This window comes from Oryza brachyantha, chromosome 9 (genome assembly GCF_000231095.2).
Source record: "Oryza brachyantha chromosome 9, ObraRS2, whole genome shotgun sequence".
NCBI classification, from domain to species: domain Eukaryota; kingdom Viridiplantae; phylum Streptophyta; class Magnoliopsida; order Poales; family Poaceae; genus Oryza; species Oryza brachyantha.
Window position 1 is genome coordinate 15,325,513 of NC_023171.2, and position 20,272 is coordinate 15,345,784.

Sequence of the window (20,272 nt, forward strand, 5' to 3'; positions counted from 1 at the left end):
ATAGATATTTCTTTTAATTATTTTGTCGAAGAGCTGAAGAAGCAATGGCTAGGTGAGTTGCAGTAGTATATAAGTTGCGAGACGACGTACAGGCAAAGCCAAAAGGCGCCTTTGTGAGAGATCCGATCCTTTTGTTGCTTCATCCTTGCTTTTATCTGTTTGTCGCGGTCGCCGCCGCAGCAGCAGCAGTAAACTACAATAAGCAAGCAAACTTGTTCTTTCTCCTGACTAGCCAGCCAGTTCATTGCTTCTTATTGTGGTCTTGCGCATGGCTGTGGCAAGTGCTCGCTCCTCGTTGCCGTCATCATCATCACCATTGCTGCCCCAGTCATTGCCTGGCCTCGAGAGGATGTTGGTGCACGGAGGAAGCACCGGCAGCCGGAGCCTTCGAGAAATCGACGAGGAGGAGGAGGACGACGGCGGCGGCGGCTATGGCGGAGGACAGATTTACGTGGCAGTTGGCAAAGACTTGAAGGACGGTAAGGCCAACATCCAGTGGGCAGCTAGTAAACTCCAGCTCCAGCTCCAGCCCCAGCAGAGTGATGTCAAGAAGCTTGTGCTGCTGCATGTCCACCAGCCTGCAGATAGAATCATGAGCGGTATGTAATTTCTACTTGCCCTTTTCTTTTGTTATTCAATAACACTAATAAGGATGATAACTATACCACGTAGGCAAGTACGTAGCAAGCAACATGGTTGTTTTTCCACTCTTCTGCTTTTCTCTGCAACTTCTCAAAAGCACACCTTCATCTGTTCAAGAGTGAAAACAGAATAACACACATTTGATCTTGTTAGATTTTTTTTCATACCCTTTGCTTCTCAAAAGACTGCCCGGTAACAATGATACATATCAACCTAAAAATAATCAAAGTAGTGTTCTGTCAATTAGATTTTTATGCATTAATCGAACTTGCTGCCAAATAATTATACAAAGCTCTCCCCTGTTTTCTTAGGCATCAGATATACCTGTTTACTTCCCGCAGAAAAAAGGAAATAATTTGTTTGGTGTTACATGTTGCGCTGCCAAAAGAGAAAACAAAAACTAAATCTGCTCCTCATGATTTCCTGCGATGTTGCCATACATGCAGGGTTGTGTAAGGTTCCTGCAAAACAGCTAGAAGAAAAGGAGCTCAAGGCATACAGAACGATTGAGAAGGATGATATGAACAAACTTTTAGACCAGTACCTGAGTTACTGCAAAGTATTTCCAAAGGTCAGATAAGTACTCACTCAGGTTTTAGGAATGGGAATTTTATTTTTCAACAAACTGAACTATAGTCAGCTTGGGATCAATTTCTGGAAAGAAAACAATCGCTATTTTAACCACATTTTGTATCAGGCCTAGACCAGTTAAGATTTATGGCTGTTCTGATGAAGTGGATTGAATAAGAACATCAAAATACAGAATTGAATACAATATTTTATATCCTTTATGCAAATCAGAAGATGTTCCCATTCTTTGTCATCTCAGCATAATCACCAAATTTGCAGGTGCAAGCTGAAACATTGGTGATAGAGAAGAACAATGTTGCAAACGGCATTGTTGAGTTTATTGATAAACATCATATTACAAAGCTTGTTATGGGAACATCTTCCTTCTCAGTGTAGGTCAACATGCCCTTATTCCATTGCAGTGAAGCTTTTTTTTGGCGGGGTCATTGCAGTGAAGCTTCATCTGTTCATTATGAATCACTGCTACTGAGCTGTCTCTAGACTGAGCATGCTGTAGTCTTTAGATGTGATTAAATATCTGTCATGTTTGTCTCAGTCATTCTCACAAGTATTGATGGAAAAGGCATCAAGAACAACAAGCAAATACTTCCTTTGGAACAATGCATTTTTCCCTTCCTTAAACAACACAGCAATATACTTTTGTTGCATATTTCTTACTTAGCAAATGGCAAGCATAATATAACATTACTCTCAACAGGCTATGTTTTAATAGCTATCATCTCCTTATCTATAGACCAGATCCTCCTATTAGAGTATAATCCAAAGTTTTCCATGTGATCATGGATCTTTCACGAACAGGAAGAGGCAAGTACCAAAATCAAAAGTTGCAGGAACTGTACATCAACTGGCCAAACCATATTGCCAGATCTTATATATTTGCAAAGAATCTCTTGCTTGCACTAGGTATGAATGCTTATGCAGTCCTCCATCCAGTACATAGAATTACCATTTTAACCAAAGGAAGAACTCAAAAAAATTCTGACCTGATAAAGCGATGTTGTTGTGATTGTTTACTACTTTTAGGGAAGCCAATCAGTTTGCCGAAAAAGGAGACTCCCCCAGAAGCAGCTCCGGGAGTTCTCTGTCAGATCAGCCCGAATTCCCTTCAAGATCAGTGTCGTTGCCATCATCGTATCCCGGTTTCCAGAAATCCCTGCCTCCACGGTGCAATTCAGTTAGTTATCCCTCTTCAAGATATTTAGAGAACGATGTGGAGAACATATCACCTGCAGGGCGGCACCCAGTTGATGTAGCACCAAAAGGTTCCTCTCTGAATCCCAGACATCAAAGCGATGGAGTGTCCTCGCCAACTCTGAAGGATTTGGACATTATGGATGATGGATCATCAGGACCTGTTTCAATCTCAAGTTCTGAAGAGCATCAGCATTCCATGGTAAGTTATACTGGACTGGACAGAAATCTCTAGAGATACCTTCGTGGGTGCACCTTTTCTTCACGTAAGGAAGGGACAAGTACTGAATTCATATCAAACCTTGATGATTTACAGGTTGAAGCTAACAGACAGAATGAAATGTTTGAGAAATGGCAGCAAGATCGCAATGAGCTAGAGCGATCAAGAAAGGAAGCATTGGAGGGCCGACAGAAAGCCGAGAGAGATCTTTTTGAAGCTTCTAAGATGGTATTGTCTGTTATCCCCATATCCCTCTCATCATGAATAATTTTGGTACATTTGTGCCTCAAAATACAGTCCTACGCGATTTGAAAGATGCTTTAATGTGCTAGTGAAGTGCATACATACAGTTTTTCTATTACATAATAGATGTGTCTCTCAAGTATCTAAATTGCAAACTGCTTTCTTGCAGTTTAGAGCACGGGAGAATTCACTCTGTAAAGGAAAAGATGAGGTAGAGGAAAGACTAACCAGAGAAAAGGCTCGTCTTGAAAAGGAGCACCTCCAGATCTGTAATGAGCTGCAGAAGGCAAATGAGCAAAGAGTAGAACTGGAGAGAAAGCTTATGCATGCCAATTCTCTGATGGAAGAGCTCCAGCATGTACAAAGAGAGATGCAGCATGAAAAAGATAATGCTGTAAAAGAAGCCGAAAAGATGCGCCTAATAAACTGCAACAATGTATTTTGCTCTACTGGTGCTGTTGCCTTGACGGAGTTCAGCTACACAGAGATTACAGAAGCAACTAATGACTTTGATGAATCCAAAAAGATTGGACATGGTGGATGTGGAAGTGTCTACAAAGGTTTTCTCCGTCATACCACTGTGGCTATAAAGAAATTCAACCGTGAAGGCGTAACAGGAGAGAAAGAGTTCAATGATGAGGTAATTTTCACCCATCCTTCTAGTATATGGCTATATATTTACATGAGAAAGAGAGTAAAAACTGTATAAATATGTGATTTGGCAATATATTACAGGTAGAAACTCTGGGAAGGATGAGACATCCAAACCTTGTGACCCTGATAGGAGTGTGCAGGGATGCCAAAGCTTTGGTTTACGAGTTCCTGCCAAACGGGAGTCTAGAGGACCGTCTGCGTTGTAAAAACCAAACAGATCCACTTCCATGGAGAATGCGGATCAGAATTGCTGCTGAGATCTGCACAGCACTTATCTTCCTCCACTCCAACAAACCAAAAGGCATTGCCCATGGCGATCTGAAACCTGATAATGTCCTTCTTGGAGACAACTTTACAGCCAAGCTAGGGGACTTTGGGATCTCTCGTTCATTGAATCTGACAGACACCACCATCACCCCTTACCACCGAACAAGCCAAATTAAAGGCACATTAGGATACATGGATCCAGGATATATTGCTTCAGGGGAGCTCACGGCACAGTATGATGTCTATTCATTTGGAATAGTGCTGCTAAGATTGCTAACTGGCAAGAGTCCCCTAGGCCTTCCTAGTGAGGTAGAGACAGCTCTGAACAATGAAATGCTGCAGGAGATAATTGATGCTTCTGCAGGGGAATGGCCACCTGAGTATACTAAAAGGTTGGCAATCCTAGCACTGAGATGTTGCCGGTATGACAGAAAGGAGCGCCCTGATCTTGCCAAGGAAGCCTGGAGTGTTCTACAGGCCATGGTGAACTGTCCAGACAACACAAACAAATGTGATACACCATCCTTTTTCATCTGCCCAATGACACAGGTCAGTTACATCATGAGGAAGTACACTAATAGAAATTTCAAACCATCGTTGTCACTTTATATCTATGCCATAAACAATATCCAGCACATCATAAGTATAGTACATAAGAAATTACTCTATTGATGGTTTGACACGTTTAAAAAATAAAAGAAATTAAGCACCTAAATCAAGTGATGGATTATGCCAAACCAACAATTATTCGTTTTTCCCGGGTATATTATCTACAACATCTATAATTTAGTCACCACAAAATTGCAGCACCTAAACTGTGTAATGGCGCATGCCGGACCGACAGCTGTTTGTGTTTACCTGATTTATTACCTAACAGGTTAGTCACCTTAATACTAAGATAAGTAATAACAAACTAAAAGTAAATGGATGTGACCTGCTTTCGGGTAGGTGATTGGTACATCACCACCTTCTCCTGAGTTTATGTTACTTTTAATTTCAACTAATATAGCATCTTTTCACTATTTCAGGAAACCATGAGGGATCCACATATTGCTGCCGATGGATTCACATACGAAGGTGAGGCTATAAGAGACTGGCTTCAAAGGGGGCATAAGATATCCCCCATGACCTACCTCACTCTCACACACCATGAGCTGATTCCTAACAACGCCCTTCGTTTTGCCATTCAAGAGTGGCAACTGAAACAGAAACTATGACCTTTTATTTAGTTTGTTTTTATCGTGTATCTAAGCTAAGAAAACAGTTTAAATTGTGTATAGTCTAGGGAATTACATTATTAACTGAAGCAGCTGATACTTTCCCAAAATTTTGGAGTCCACGATTAAATGTTGTACATATTGTGAGGAGGCTCACACGTTTGGGAACATTCAATGTAACCTCACCAAAGAAGATGTATTGCCCAACTTGAATGAAAAGGATACTAGATCATCCACCTGTCTATGGATGCTTATTTCACCAACCGGGTCTGGGAACGATAGAAGTGCTGGGTATTAGTGCCATTCCAGGTCCCCGGCGAATGTGGCCTGCCCTGGATAGTTGGTGGATGAAGACAAGAAAATGTTTTGGCAAGAGGTACAGAAAATCCTTTGACTCTGCGTTTGCGATGATCTGTTGGCTTATATGGAAGGAACGTAACGCTAGAATTTTCGAAAACAAAGTGAAGTCAGCAACGCAAGTGTTCAATGAAATTAGAGACGAGATCGTCACTTCGACGGAGGCTGGCTATTTCAAATATTGTGAGGAGTAGCTTATTTCCTTTTTGATCTTTATTTTTGCCCCGGCTCTTGCCGGACTCAGCAAACTCTGCTGAGTTTGTAAAACCCACACTGCACATGCTTCTAACCTTAATGAAAATCGGTTAAGCCCAGTCTGGGCTGCCCCACAAAAAATGCTTATTTTACCTCTGTCATTTTGCAAAGTTAGAAAATTGTTGCAGCACGGCGGCAAAACTGCAAAGGGTCATTCAAAAGTCAGATGGTTAAGCAGTAAAAGGCCATTATCATGGATGATCTCTAGCAATGTGGGCAATTCAGACATTAACAATGTATGTGTGATTTTACAGGAAAAACTGCTGTTGTGGCATAACAGTTTTATTATACTTTCTATATGCCCTGCCCTTTTTTGCCGGATCGTCCGAAGACATATGTCCTGCCCTTGAGAATAAGCAAGGGAAAGTTATGCACTGATATAACTGTTGGATTCCTGTTGATTGACTACTCTGCATTCTCAAATAAGTTACTTTTAGGAAAGAGATATCAAGTGGGATTTCCTCATCCTAGTGCCTTTTCAGGGGAAAAAGACTGCGATGATAATTCACAAACCCAGGATAACTGAATATCTAATTTCAAACAGGAAAAAGAAAATGAATTGGTGACCGTTTGACTTGGAGAGTTGGAGTCATGCTGGCTTTTTATATAGAAAAACTGAAGCTTCTTCTCATCTCAGCCAGAAAGGGGAAAAGGTATTGAGTTTTGTCTGTTGATGATTTTCGTCCAAATTGTGCGTCCAGTTGATATTGGCTTGTAGTCTGTATGCGATAATCTCATTTAACAATGTATGTGACTGCTGTGGTGTTCCTTGACAAACCCCCACTGCTCTAGCAGACTAGAACCTCTAACCTGGAAACGAGCATAGCATGAGGTAATTTGACAATAAAAAGATGATTTACAGGCCCTAGTCTGAGCTGCAAGAACAGCCAGGGCAATGAGGCGCCAAAGCCACATGGCTGAAATACTTGGGTAGAAGCAGTACAAGGGAAAGCAAGGTCATCAGGTAGGTGTACACGGGCGCGGCATTCATACAAACAGGTGGTGTACACGGGTGCAAGAGCTGAACCAACCAAGAGAGGGGAGGATCCAGAGAGCAGCGGTTGCAGTGGATCATCCAAGCATTGCATATAGTGGCATAGTGCAGAGCAAGTGAGGCAAAGCAAGCAGGAACTCTCTTACCTCGGTGAGCTCAGCCCAGGCCAGCTAGCTCGCCCGGCCATTCATTCCCCTGCGCCGCCCGCTCTCACCCCCAGAAAGCATATATCGCCGAGTTTCCACTTTTTAGGGATATACTCCACTCCGTAAAAGAATGAGAAAATCTAACGAATGACTCTCACAACATTTAATTACTTAATTATATGTTATCGACGGGTACGAGTTGTATAAATATATTTATTTAAAAAATATCATCACGGTCAAACAGTATATTTAATGATAAAAATTGATGAAATCTTAATAATGATGATATTTTTAGCACACGATTGCGATCATCAATACTCCACCCTATTCCATCAATTCTCTGTCAATAATATTTTTTAGGTTTTTTAAATGTTTGTTAATAATATTTTTTAGATTTTCTTAAAACAAACACGTAGCACCGTATAACCGAAGGATCCGAATCCACCCTAGTCCATCAACTCTCTGTCTAGTTTCTCCACGCGTTTTATCTTTTGCATTTTTGCACACGAGTGAGCGAAAAAATTAAAGCCTTGTATGGATAGATGTTTTGCATTCAGAGATTAGTGCTCCACACTTTACGACCTGGACTCAGGTCAGTCGTCGATGAAGATGATAATGTGATGGATGGCAGTTAGCTTAATTCTGTGAGTCAGTGGACACGGTAATTTCCACACTACCTTTAGTCTCTTATTTATAAATCAAAATTTAAAATTTCAATCTAAAATGTAAAGTTAACTTTAAGGTTTTGAAGGTTCTTCAAAGTTTATTTTTTAAAGATAGTTAAAAACACATACATAATTTTTTATTTATAAATTATTTTTATTTATAAATATGTCGTTTGATTTTTTTAAAATAAAAAGGCAAATAACGAGGGCATAGGTAGTTGCACATATGTCGTAATTGATGAGGTAATTTACGTCCACGGAACTAGTTGCGCCCACACAATCTTCGCACAACTGAATAGAAATTGTCTTCTGCTTATGATGTGAATATTTATGCCTTAAATCACTGGATCAGTTGAAACCAACAAAGCTAGTAGCTGGATTAATAGAATAATAGTGTGTTTAAAGGCAATTAATATAAATGACTCGAGTCTACCAACGAACACGCAATGCGCTAGCTAGATACAATTAACCGCACCACGCCGCAAGTGTCAGCGCCGATGCAAAGATGTATAAGCCGCGTATCTAGCGTTACCCATCTTTTTCAATCTTGCTTATATTTATAAGCCAAAATTTTAATTTCTAACTTTGATTTTGAGATTTTTTCGCTAAAGTTTATTTTTCAGCATTGGCTCTTAATCGTTAAGAATACGTATATAAAAATTTTATTAATAAATTATTTTTTTGCAAATATGTCGTTTGACTTTTTTTCATATAAACCTAAACAATCACATCTAAGCTAATGGGGGTTATATTGACAAAAGACAATTAGTAAATGTTAAAATGTCAACGCCATAACTAATTTTAACATCTCAAGGTCTCAAGCCAGGCAATTACATTTAAACCCCAAAAGTCTCCTGCAACTCCAGAATAATGCTCCAGTTTTGTGATTTCAACATTGATTCAATATACTAGGGGTATTGTCGGGCTTTTTCACGGTAAAAGAGAAACGGAATATTTACAAATAAAAAAATTAGGAAAAAATTATATACATATTCTAAGTGATCTAAGAGCCAAAACTGAAAAATAAACTTCAGTAAAAAACCTCAAAAATAACTCAAAATTTAAGGTTGAAATTTTAAATTTTAGATTATAAATATAAAAAAAACAAAAAAAATGAAGATGATGGTTAGTCCTATGGTCTTATATGTAGTACAATGCTTGTATTTTTTCACCGGATTATTACTCGACTTTCATGCATACGTTTTCTCAAATTGCTAAATGATATACTTTAAAAAAAATCTATACAAAAGTTTATCATCTCACTTTTATGGCGTAGATTTTTAATTTTATAATATTTAATTTCATTATTTATACTACTAAATACCTATTAGAAAATTATATAATCTTTTAGCAACCAAAAGAACACAGTCAATGTTTGTAGTAGTTTTTTCACAAAACAAGCATGGATTTCACTTAAAAAAGGCACAAAAATAAACATAAGCCTGCAAAATTTCGGTCCATTTGAATCCACTCCTAAACTCCACTGGAAATGGCACTCTGCAGTCTGCATACCAGGCAAGAGTTAAGAGAATATCCATTACAAAAGAAAGAAAAAGAAAAGGAAAAAAAAAGTATCAAGACTCAAGAGAATATAAAAGAGAGGGAAGGCAGGCAGGAAATACAGGACAACACTCCAAAGCGGAGGCGGCGAACACCATGGCCGCGGCGGCCTCCTCCTCTCCGTACACCGGTGATTCACCGGAGGCGCCCTTGTCCGGCGAGAAGGTGTACGTGGCTGTGGGAGCGGAGTCCAGGGACACGCTGCTGTGGGCGCTGCACAAGTTCGGGCCCCAAGGCACTGCCTTTGTGCTGCTCCATGTCTACTCCCCTCCCAAGTTCCTGCACATCCGTACGCACCCCAACCTCTCCCCCTTCCACCTATGCTGCTGTCCTTCTACTGCTTGGTGATCAGAAACTGCTGCGATTGTGTTTCCACCCATCAGACTTTCGATTCTTGCCACAGATCGTGTACTTTCATCGATCAGTTCCGAAGGTTGAGCCAAAAATTACAACTTTTCCCCACTCACCTCATCGTTTCTTGAGTTTGGATGCAATATTATTCCCCTGTAAACAATTGAGGCCAACTCAATTCATTCAGATTGAATTTCGCTCTCATTTTTCTACACGTTTTTGGCTTAAAAGTTTTCAGCCTATGCATGTGTATGGCTTCAAATGCTTATGCAGCTTCCGTTGTTGTGTATAGGCGGAGCCAAAATTCCTCCCAGCCAACTGCCAGAGCAGGAGCTGATTGCACACAAGAAGATGCACCTGCAAAGTATCAGTGACAACTTGGATCAATATCAGCTCACATGCGCACAACAAAAGGTTTACTTGTTTCCCATCTTCTCCAAACTTATATGAAACTAAAAATTCGCTTGGGTTCACATGTAGATGCTAATAATTCAAAGCACATATACACGTATACATAGATGCATTATTTTTCTCCTTTTTGTTGCGAAAAGCCATCCATAATCTTGATGCTTCACTGTGCTATTCGTCTCTAGGTACAAGCTGAGAGGCTGGTGGTTGAAGCAGATGATGTTGCACAGGGATTGGTGGATCTAATATCTGCGCGTAATGTTTCCATGCTTGTAATGGGGGATGCAGATGATAAACATTATGCAAAGTATGTAATCTGCCAAAGCTCTGAATACTTTTTAATCCATTTTCTTTAAAAAAATTCTGAATACTTTTATCCACAGTAACTTTTCTTTTGGAAGAAGATATCCACAGTAACTATGATTAAACACCTTGTGATCATAGTGGATGCTAGTTAGGAACTATGGGTTTAAAGTTTGTGGAGTCATGCTTGGGAGAAGTTGGTTTTTCTCTACTTAGCTAAACAAATTCGTCAAGATAATCATATGTTAAAACAAATTGCTTGTGCATTGGTTTTCTGGGAAGCAAACTTAGTGTCTCTACTGCTTCAGTACGTTCCAAGATCTTAATGATAATCTATACCATATTAATTCACTAAAACCTAACTCCTTATTTCAAGAGTTCAGGAAAATGAAGGTTCTGAAATCCAAGACAGCACAAGCTGTAGAACAGCATGCAGATCCTTTCTGCAAAATATGGTTCATTTGCAAAGGGACACTGGTTTATTGTAGGTATGGTTGTAATATGATCATGCACTTCATTTTTGTTATTAGAATTACATTGAGTTTCCAGCCTACATCCATTTGCATCTAACATGTTTCCTTCCTTTATATTCTCTACACTAGGAAAGCTGCTCCCTTTAGCCATGACATGATGCAGGAATGTAGGCAAAGTTCTACTTGTGCGCAATCATCAGTGGAGAGATCGAGTAGCTTGTCAGAGATGTGGCGTGCTTCAAACACGTGGCTACAAAAACTAAACCTCGATCAACATGCTGAGACAACTAGTTCATACAGATACTCTGGTAAAGAAAAGGTGAACATAGTTACGTGATGTTGGATCTGTACACTGGTCATAAATTATTAAGTTACTTGTAAATCCTCTAAAGCTTAATGAAATTTGGCCACCCGGTCTTCGGGATGGTCCAGGACTCCAGCATAAAATAAATTATTAAGTTTAAATTAAGATCCCTATTGAGGCATTGAGCTATCCGTATTGCATTTGCACTTGAACAGGTCCATGATGGGGGATTTGTGCGTACATAAGTTAGATGATTATTACTATCTCCGTTTCATATTGTAAGACTTTTTAGCTTTACCTAAATTCGTCAATTAATGAATGTATATAATTTATATATATATCTAAATTCATTAGCATCTATATAAATCTAGGTAAGGCTAGAAAGTCTTATATTGTGAAACGGAGGGAGTACATCATATTCCATTTTGTCTAATAGCTCACCAGTTTGTATGCTTGATCTTCATATAAGTTTTGCTTTTAATCTAGGGGCTCTCTAATATCTAAGTGTTTTGATGGATAAAGAAGCTACCCAATCTTATGCAGGAAGGCACTAAAGAGTGTAATGAGTCTGACAATGAGCTCCACAATATACTCATGGAGTTAGAGCGAGTAAAACAGGAAGCTTATGAGGAGAAATGCAGATGTGAGAAAGCAGAACAAAAGTTATTTGAGGCTCTCCAGAAAGTAAGAGTAGATTAATTTATATTTGTCACACATATCTATGTACTATACTTAATGGTTACTCTAACGATAATATGGCTGCAGCGAGAGCCTTATCTGAGTAGATTTTTCTTACTGTGCATGTAAACAACTTTCATGATTGCTTCTCTGTATATCGTGGATTATTATAATCTGGAAATGGTGCTTTTTATGAGTGATACCTACAATTTAAACAAAATCCTTGGTCTCACATTTAAATATCACCGACAGGCACAAGCATCAGAAAATTTGTACTTTGGAGAACTGAAGCAAAGGAATGAAATAGAGGTAAAATTGGCAACAACAATGGAGGAAGTTGAGAGGCTTGCAAGAACAGCTGATGAACTTGCTGCAAAACTTAAAGAGGAATGCAAGAAAATACTGGTCCTAGAGAAACGAAGTGCCCATTCTGATCGTATTATCAAGGATGTTATGTTGCAGCGTGACAAAGCAGTAAGAGAGGCAGAATCAATACGTGTTAAAAATGGAGAGTCAACTGCAACTGTGGATAGGACAGTGCACATCACAGAGCTGTCCATCTCAGAGATTAAGGAGGCAACCAACAACTTTGACCAGTCGTTGAAGGTTGGAGAGAGTGTTTATGGAAGTGTATATAAGGGATTTCTTCGACACACTAATGTGGCTGTAAAGAAGTTGAATCCTGAAAACACACAGTCACTGTCACAGTTCAATCAAGAGGTAAAAGTTTTTTTTGCTCTAATTACATACTTGCATTTGTATAAACTTGATTGACATTTTGTTGGTTCAAAACTCCAAATATATTGTTGTATTGCAGACAGTTAAGTTGTTCTTGCTGATAATATACAGGTGGAAATCCTTAGCAGAGTGCGACATCCGAACCTTGTTACTCTCATAGGAGCATGCAAGGATGCCCGGGCTCTTGTCTATGAATACATGCCCAATGGAAGCTTGGATGACCGCTTGGCTTGCAAGGACAATTCAAGGCCTCTTAATTGGCAATTGCGTATTCGCATTGCTTCCAACATTTGCTCTGCACTCATTTTTCTCCATTCTAATAAACCCCACAGCATTGTTCACAGTGACTTGAAAGCATCTAACATTCTTCTTGATGGAAATAATGTAGCTAAGCTCAGTGGTTTTGGTGTGTGCCGAATGTTAACTGATGAATTCAAGGCCACAACCACTTTATATCGCCATACCCACCCAAAAGGGTCTTTTGTGTACATTGATCCTGAATATGCTATTTCTGGTGATCTGACACCCCTTTCTGATGTATATTCTTTTGGTATTGTACTCCTGCGCCTCTTGACTGGAAGATCAGGATTTGGTCTTTTGAAAGATATGCAACGGGCAGTACAGAAGGGTTGCTTGCAAGCAATATTAGATTCATCAGCTGGAAACTGGCCTCTTATGCATTCTGAGCAGTTGGCTCGAGTAGGCCTAAGATGCTGCGAAATCAGAAGAAAAAACCGCCCTGACCTACAAACAGAGGTTTGGACTGTACTTGAACCAATGTTGAGGTCTGCTTCCTCTATGCTATGTTCATTATCATTTAAATCAGTATCTGAAGACTATGGTAATGTGCCATCCTACTTCATCTGTCCAATACAACAGGTTAGTCATATTTAATTTGGTGATTATTACTACCCTTCTCTCAAAACCATTTCCTCACCATTCCTTCTGACTCTCATGTTTGGTAATTGGTCGGTAATTCCCATAATATCCATTTTGTAGTTTTTTTTTTCGGACATACTAGTCTCTAAACGATGATAAGGTGATATCATTTTTTTCATACAATAAGAGAAAAAGGTTTCGCTTCTGCTTCCATTTATGATTCTCGATGTCATTTGATTTGCTCCAAGTTCCTCATGAGCTTCTTTTTCCATTTATTATTCTTATTAATTTTAGAAAAAGTCTCAGTCCATTGCTTGTCTTGACAGCAGTTGAGATGTCAGTTCTGCATACATCTCTCTAAACTGCATGTTATGGGAATCCTCAGTCCTTTCTGGCATCTGCGGCAGTAGTCTTCTTGTTACTGTAGCCATTATAAACTTTTTTTTTAATGAAATGGCTGTCGTAAACTGTCTTTTGTATTTGTGTCTCAACACTAATGCAACGACACACCAAAAATTGTGTGGGTTACCTAAGAAAAGAGAATCAATTTTGTTTTCCCTTGTTTCACCTGTGAATTTTATGCATTGCAGGATGTCATGAGAGACCCTTTAATTGCTGCAGATGGTTTCACCTACGAAGCTGATGCTATAAGAGAGTGGCTTGATAGTGGTCATTGTACATCACCCATGACAAACCTCGATCTACCCCATCGTGATCTTTTGCCGAACCATGCTCTCCGTTCTGCAATTCAAGAATGGCTGCAGACAAATACCGACTAATACGTTTGGATTCTCACCATCGGCAGTAGAAAAGGCTCGAAATTGTGTCATATATCTTCTGGAGATACATGTCAGACCAGGCTTAATAAGCAGAAACCACAGGAAACCAGATTAATATGTTTGAGTCTTTTTTTATAGAAAGATTGACTAATTAAAGGTATACACACGGTTGTTTGATTTTTGAGCAAAACTTGTATGTAAAAATATAATAATAAATCTGGAGTATCTCTGCTTCATCAGTTGCATGGTAAACATTGTACAGGTATTTTATAAGAGAAATTTTACGGTACTTAATAAATCATCAGTAGGTGTCAAATTTTGCATTAGAAAATATGATAGCACTACGCATCATCTCAAGAACTATGGAAATACACATTTTCTAATGTTTACAGCAAGTGTAGTACAGAGTTTTGATATATCTATGAGCAGTGGCCAGAAATGCGCTCAGCTAGAGTATATCCCTGGAAGTACACTACAAATGCATATGAATAGAACTATCGGAATCAGAATTTCACCTTTTACCATCCTACTGAATATGATATTTTAGTGTAAAATTTTAGTACCCAAGGTATATTATATCTCAGGTATCATATTTTTACCATATTTTTACGCTGAAAAATATAGTACCTTGAGGTATTTTTTAAGGTTGTTAAAAAAGCTCTTCGCAATATTATCTGATTATATAGCTGTCCGTCATGTCTAATCTGAAAGTTTGAAACAGACATAATTAAATTGTGCAAAAGCTTGCTGATGTTACGATGAAATAGTAGTGATATGCAAGATTAGGTTCACTGATGACAGAGTCATCGAATAGGACAAAACCTTCTTTTTGAAATATGCATCCATTGCTCAAGTTGGTCAAAGTTTCTTGCATATGCAATTCGCTGGAAAATATTAAGAAGGAGCCATGTCGTCATCCGAATTGTCTGACCACCAAACTGTCATCACTAATCTGCCTCCTTGCCGTGGAGATTACAATGCGAAACCTCAGTCTCAATGAGAGAAAGAATGATGCTGGTATATGCTGTTCATATCGCTTTAATGACATGTCTTGATTTGTATTACTGTATTGACAGCCTGGGGAGCAAGAATTCTTCGACAGCAACGTCCAAGGAAAGAGAAGGATCATTCAAGAATTCAGCAAATGCAAATCAGAATTCAAAGCAGGCATCCAATCCAATGACGACTGGACAAAGTCTTCTGCAACTTGAAAGTAACCCTTTGACGTCGTGCTTAGCTGCCGGGCGGCCGGGGAGATACAACTTCACTGCTAATCTTGCAAAGTCAATCGTCGATCGAGGACAGACATGTACCTCGGCCTCTCGGGACAGAAATTTCTTGGAAAACTCGGAACTCTCAGGCCTCAGCTGAAACTATATCATATCATAATTCATGTTTGTATCTGACGAATAAACATGCACGCCGTGACAATTTTTAGAAATTACAAATCATTACCAAATGATGAGTGTAGCTCTAAAAAAATCAAATTAAGAGAGTAAATTTTACAAAAGTGTATATATTTTGATCAATCTATCATGAAACTATATATTTATGAATATGTATAACAAAACTACATATTTAGCATCGAATTTATTACAAAACACATATTGAGTGGTCACAAAACTACATATTAGAGTTTAGATGCATAACACTATTGTTCTTTTTAGTTATAGAAGTTGTAGTTTTGTGATAAACTTAGTATTAAATTTGTAGTTTTACAATAAACTCGATTAAATATGTAGTTTTATGATACGATGTCTTAAATCTATAGATCTATGAAAACTTTGGTGCTAAATCTTTAGTTTTATGATACATATATTTAAATATATAGTTTGTAACAGTTTGGTCAAAGTATTTATAGTTTTATAAAACTTACTCGATTTGAAATGAAACATTGATTGGATTACGGTATCTCCATGTAACTTCTTGTATAATCATTTTCTGTTCAGCTAAATGAAACTGCCGGTTTGCAAACAGATATGCAGCAAGAATTTGTTCTATTGTCCTTATGTATTATAGACCATCACAAAAATGATTTCGAAGCTTCTAAATGGTATAATTCTTTAAAATAAAAAGCTTCCTACATACGAGTTGCTTAGAATATTTTTCTTGAAGAAATAGCCTTTGAACTTTGTAATGGTTAATTTATTTGTATACCCTTAAATATTAGCAGAAAATCAAATAATCAATATCGTTATGTTTTCAGCATTTTCGTATGCTTATAAGCCAAAATTTAAAACTTAAATTTAAAGTTGATTCCAGGTTTTTTTGTCGCAGTTTATTTGACATTTTTTTCCTTTATATTGCTAAAAATATGTATATAAAAGGTTTACCTATAAATTATTTTTTAATCATTAATAAGTTCTTACGGTTATGCTAGTAAAAAAAACAAAAAGATGAGGTTGGCTCCGCCAAGTTGGAAGTGCTATAGTTTTCTGATTGGACTATATTTGGACCCACAGCCAGATACTTCTGCTGGCTACCATACCATGAAGCTGAAATCCAAAACATGCAAGAACAAGCTTTAAAACCCCCCGGCCTGCTTCCCCTTCTTTTGACCCTTCTTTCAACTGATGCTTTCTAGGAATAACGCAAACAGGAACGGTAGGTGGGAAGGGGTGAGACACAATAAGGTACTTGTACTTGTCTTTTGGATCACTTTCAGATATAATCTTATACTTATCCTTTTCAAGCATTGCTTGCTTCTGCTGCTGAGCCAGAGATATATAGCAAAATCAGAATCACAAATTGATTTTAGTTCCTTATGTAGAAGTAGAGACCAAGAAAAAATGGACGAGGAAGAGATTCATATCGCAGTAGGGAAGAACTTCAGAAAGGAGAAGGCTAACATCCTATGGGCTGCTGCAAGGTTCGCAAGGGCCACTATAGTTCTTGTTCATGTTCACTGGCCTTCCAAGTGGATGCCCTTCAGTAAGATCTTCATACTTCTTCCGACAAATTCATTTCCATTCGTTTGTAAGACTTTACGGATCACCCATGCCGATGCAATTTGTCTTTTCTGAAATCCACTGCAATTTATCTTTCAACTGTGTCAAATTGAATGTGTTACACCATTCAATCCTGCATTTTTTTTTAAAAAAAATGATAATAGGATAGGTGATATTTTAGCTGATAAAGGATGATTTGATGATTCATGGCCATCTTTACATATGTTTCCTAGTCTTCCTATCAGTAAACTAAACTACTAAAGGGGAGATGCCTAATTTTAATTTACTTTTAAGTTCCCCTATGTAAACCGCTGCATTTGTATATTATCTTGTTGTTCTGTGAGATTCACAAAACTCAGCTATAGTGGATTATAAAGTTTACAAATATAAAAACGTGCCATAAAATAGCTATCCTTGTTGAACATAAAAACTACCAGTGATACAGAATAGCATATCCTGATTGTCATGTGCTGTATGAACTATAGCTTACTCCTTTCCAACATTTGCAGTGGGTAGCAAAGTTTTATACAAGTTTGCAGATGAAAAGGAGAAGGAGATGCATAGAACCAAAGAAACGGACGCTATGGTCAAGATGTTATCACGATACAAAAACCTTTGTGGCACAAGAAAGGTAATACTAATTCATCATTGGATTTTTAGTTAGAATCATATGAGTCAGGTTGGAACAGTGCCTATATATAAGCATCCTGCATATTTGACATGTATAAATGTGGTACTACTTCTATGAGACCTTCAGAGTTTCTTGATTCCAAACATACAGTAAATTCATAAACTAGTTCCATGAGGTGAATAATTGACTTTGATGAGGCATGTGTCCAAACAGGTTAGGGTACATTACCTTTCACATGATGATGTTCTTGCTGGTGTTGTAAACCTGATAAAGAAGCTCAAAATTAAGAGAATTGTCATCGGTTCAAGGTTAGATCTCAAATCTACACAGATAATTTCCATTTCTTCTTTCAGAAGAGGTCCATTTCTCTTTTGGCATACGTCACTCCATGTCCCTTAGCACATGCTAAACTGGGGTATTCTGCAGGAGCATGTCAAAGGAAGCGATGCTTCTTAAATGCTGTCAGGTTTGGGTGGTTATCAATGGAAAACACATGTCTACTAGGTATAGTTCTTGAGATATTCTCCAAACCCCATCCATAGTCAACACATGCAGATCACCTACTTGTACAGTGTAATATTGAATAAAATGTAGCAACAAGTTTATGATTAGATCATTCTGAAATGTAGCAATGATCATCTGGAGCATACTGGAAGCATTGGGTATGGGGGGAGCCCTGAATCCTTGGCATCTATACATGAGCTGAGTGATGATTCGAATGGATACATAACACCCCCAAGTGATTTTGTAAGTGGTCACTGATCACAGGTCTATAATCTTGGTTCAGATTTCTAATACTAACTTGTGATGTACTTTCGGTTTCGAATTTGGTTCACTTTAGGCAGATGAAATAATTTATGACGATGGGATTACTCAAATGGACGGTACTGATGAATTAGCAATGGTAAGCCTATTTTCCTTAATTTTGCCTTAAGACGATTTAGAAAAAATACTGATAATTTAGATTCCACCGTGTGTAAGTAATGTTTAACCTTGTTTATTTCCACAGTAACTAAATAGCTTACTAACTATGTTTGGTAATAATGTTATGGTGTTACTTATGATTTGTCTGTGAAAACCATACAATAAGCTGGCTCTCTGTAGTGTGGTGTGCAGGAAGCTGAAGCAGAGGAAGAGGAAATCATAGAAACAGGGGAACAGATTTCTTACGAGGAGGTGGAGCAGTTTCCCCAAGAGATTGCTCACCAAACTGATGAGATACAGAGTTTCAGAAGTGTATCTGAAAGAGCTGAAGAACTGATGGTAGAATGAACTTTGACTTGTACTCCGTTTGAAAACAGAAACAGCAGGGCCTATCTAAACCATGGATTGATGTTGGCAGGAAGAAATAGACAAACTCCAAAGGAAACTGAAAGAGCTGCAAGAGGAGGATCATGGCATCTTGTCACCTAGGCAAAAGCTGGGTGCTGCTTCATCACTGAAGAAGGAGAAGAGCCTATCAACACCACCAAGATACCCAGAGCTGCAACTTCCAGAACATATCGCACGCCTGTCCATGGCAAAGATAAGCGAAGCAACGGAGAACTTCAACTCAAGGAATCTGATAGGTGAAGGAGGCTACGGTCCAGTGTACAGGGGGAAACTAGGTGGCGTGGCGGTGGCCATCAAGCTGCTGAGACCCCATCCCCATGGCGGCAAACAAGGCTTCCCGGAGTACAAGCAGGAGGTAATGCTGTCAAAATCAAATCAAATCGAATCAAAAGAGAATAGAAGATGAGAAGAATGCAAATTGTGCAGGTAATGGTGCTGAGTAGAGTGAAGCATCCGCACATTGTGAAGCTGATGGGAGTGTGCCCGGAGACATGCTGCCTGGTGTACGAGCACCTCCCAAATGGCAGCCTCCTCGACAGCCTCGCCAAGCGGCCCAAGCCCCAGCCCCTCTCGTGGAAGGACCGCGTCAGGATCCTCGCCGAGCAGCGCTCCGCACTCGCCTACCTCCACTCCTGCCGCCCCCACGCCATCATCCACGCCGACCTCAAGCTCACCAACATCCTCCTCGACGCCGCCAATGGCAGCCGCCTTGGCGACTTCGGCACGGCGCGCACGGTGCACGTGAAGCCGCTGCAGGATGAGGAGGACACCATCTGCCGCCGCACCAACCCCATGGGCACCACGGGTTACATGGACCCCCTCTTCTTCATCACCGGCGAGCTCACCGCGGAGTCCGACGTCTACGCCTTCGGCGTCGTCATCCTCCAGGTGCTCACCGGCCTCCCCCACGTCAACATCGCCGAACAGGTGCGCGAGGCCATCAGGATGGACGCCGTGCACTGCGTGCTGGACGCCTCCGCCGGGAGCTGGCCGGAGGTGCAGGCCGACAAGCTGCTCCGGCTGGCGCTGCGGTGCTGCAGCCTGGAGCGGAAGCGGCGGCCGGCGATCACGTGCGACGCAGAGTGGAGATCGCTTGACATTTTGCAGCGCATGGCAAAGGCACAAACCAAATCTTGGAAACGGACTCCCCATGGATGCGGAAGCTAACAAACATCTCTCGCTCCTTTTCTTTTCTTTTTTTTTCTTGGATTAATTAGCGTGCGTGTACATACACCCAGTCACTGACGCTGGTGTGACGAGCCTAGGATACGTGACAGAGTTATTTTGCCACGTCACTAACTCATGCGCGATCAAAAAGTTCGTCTGATAAAAGTATTATTTTATAAGGTTTAGTTAAAATATTATTTATTAGAAAAACACTAGCACAGTATACGCTATCTGTGATGGACGTAAAAATACATTTAGTATAATATATGCTATCTGTGA

At 39.4% G+C, this 20,272-nt stretch overlaps 3 protein-coding genes and 1 long non-coding RNA gene across 9 annotated transcripts; 3 read left to right on the top strand and 1 right to left on the bottom strand.

Annotated features, from left to right (window-relative positions):
* The first annotated feature begins 245 nt into the window (after positions 1 to 245).
* LOC102708645 (U-box domain-containing protein 33-like) lies at positions 246 to 5,627 on the top strand. The gene is made up of 9 exons (XM_006660938.3): positions 246 to 599; positions 1,089 to 1,213; positions 1,492 to 1,604; positions 2,032 to 2,136; positions 2,257 to 2,626; positions 2,741 to 2,872; positions 3,057 to 3,527; positions 3,623 to 4,357; positions 4,837 to 5,627. The coding sequence occupies exons 1-9, from the start codon at positions 269 to 271 to the stop codon at positions 5,023 to 5,025; spliced, it is 2,571 nt and encodes an 856-aa protein (XP_006661001.1). The 5' UTR covers positions 246 to 268; the 3' UTR covers positions 5,026 to 5,627.
* On the bottom strand, positions 498 to 3,744 carry LOC107305010. Of its 3 annotated transcripts, none has more exons than XR_001551111.2 (7): positions 3,656 to 3,744; positions 3,116 to 3,164; positions 2,666 to 2,943; positions 2,460 to 2,585; positions 2,217 to 2,386; positions 666 to 1,103; positions 498 to 578 (listed from the first exon to the last, which is right to left on the bottom strand). It is a non-coding gene; the product is annotated as an uncharacterized LOC107305010 (long non-coding RNA). The 3 variants fall into 3 exon arrangements; XR_005812432.1 differs by having other exon boundaries at positions 666 to 750; positions 967 to 1,103; positions 2,460 to 2,943; XR_005812431.1 differs by having other exon boundaries at positions 2,460 to 2,943.
* A 3,427-nt stretch (positions 5,628 to 9,054) lies between the features above and the next one.
* On the top strand, positions 9,055 to 14,234 carry LOC102708923 (U-box domain-containing protein 33-like). 2 transcript variants are annotated; one of them, XM_006660939.3, is made up of 9 exons: positions 9,055 to 9,291; positions 9,646 to 9,767; positions 9,947 to 10,068; positions 10,448 to 10,552; positions 10,667 to 10,856; positions 11,385 to 11,525; positions 11,772 to 12,239; positions 12,369 to 13,136; positions 13,727 to 14,234. In XM_006660939.3, the coding sequence occupies exons 1-9, from the start codon at positions 9,099 to 9,101 to the stop codon at positions 13,913 to 13,915; spliced, it is 2,298 nt and encodes a 765-aa protein (XP_006661002.2). In that variant the 5' UTR covers positions 9,055 to 9,098; the 3' UTR covers positions 13,916 to 14,234. The 2 variants fall into 2 exon arrangements, with proteins under 2 accessions (XP_006661002.2, XP_006661003.1); XM_006660940.3 differs by lacking the exons at positions 9,055 to 9,291; positions 9,646 to 9,767 and having other exon boundaries at positions 9,966 to 10,068; positions 10,441 to 10,552.
* Positions 14,235 to 16,463: 2,229 nt separating this feature from the next.
* Positions 16,464 to 20,271, top strand: LOC102709397 (U-box domain-containing protein 33-like). 3 transcript variants are annotated; one of them, XM_015840994.2, is made up of 10 exons: positions 16,464 to 16,548; positions 16,674 to 16,846; positions 17,373 to 17,494; positions 17,708 to 17,802; positions 17,921 to 17,998; positions 18,124 to 18,241; positions 18,336 to 18,398; positions 18,599 to 18,757; positions 18,837 to 19,181; positions 19,253 to 20,271. In XM_015840994.2, the coding sequence occupies exons 2-10, from the start codon at positions 16,705 to 16,707 to the stop codon at positions 19,991 to 19,993; spliced, it is 1,863 nt and encodes a 620-aa protein (XP_015696480.1). In that variant the 5' UTR covers positions 16,464 to 16,548; positions 16,674 to 16,704; the 3' UTR covers positions 19,994 to 20,271. The 3 variants fall into 3 exon arrangements, with proteins under 3 accessions (XP_015696480.1, XP_015696479.1, XP_015696477.1); XM_015840993.2 differs by having other exon boundaries at positions 16,471 to 16,548; positions 16,686 to 16,846; XM_015840991.2 differs by having other exon boundaries at positions 16,471 to 16,548; positions 16,686 to 16,846; positions 18,611 to 18,757.
* The last annotated feature ends 1 nt before the right edge of the window (position 20,272 follows it).

Coding starts and splice junctions, on each gene's coding strand:
- LOC102708645 (XM_006660938.3), top strand. CDS start 269: ATGGCTGTGGCAAGTGCTCGCTCCTCGTTGCCGTCATCATCATCACCA. Junction 2,137..2,256: donor GAATCTCTTGCTTGCACTAG/GTATGAATGCTT, acceptor TACTACTTTTAG/GGAAGCCAATCAGTTTGCCG. Junction 2,873..3,056: donor TTTTTGAAGCTTCTAAGATG/GTATTGTCTGTT, acceptor GCTTTCTTGCAG/TTTAGAGCACGGGAGAATTC.
- LOC102708923 (XM_006660939.3), top strand. CDS start 9,099: ATGGCCGCGGCGGCCTCCTCCTCTCCGTACACCGGTGATTCACCGGAG. Junction 10,069..10,447: donor GATGATAAACATTATGCAAA/GTATGTAATCTG, acceptor TCAAGAGTTCAG/GAAAATGAAGGTTCTGAAAT. Junction 11,526..11,771: donor TATTTGAGGCTCTCCAGAAA/GTAAGAGTAGAT, acceptor TATCACCGACAG/GCACAAGCATCAGAAAATTT.
- LOC102709397 (XM_015840994.2), top strand. CDS start 16,705: ATGGACGAGGAAGAGATTCATATCGCAGTAGGGAAGAACTTCAGAAAG. Junction 16,847..17,372: donor TTCCAAGTGGATGCCCTTCA/GTAAGATCTTCA, acceptor CAACATTTGCAG/TGGGTAGCAAAGTTTTATAC. Junction 19,182..19,252: donor TCCCGGAGTACAAGCAGGAG/GTAATGCTGTCA, acceptor CAAATTGTGCAG/GTAATGGTGCTGAGTAGAGT.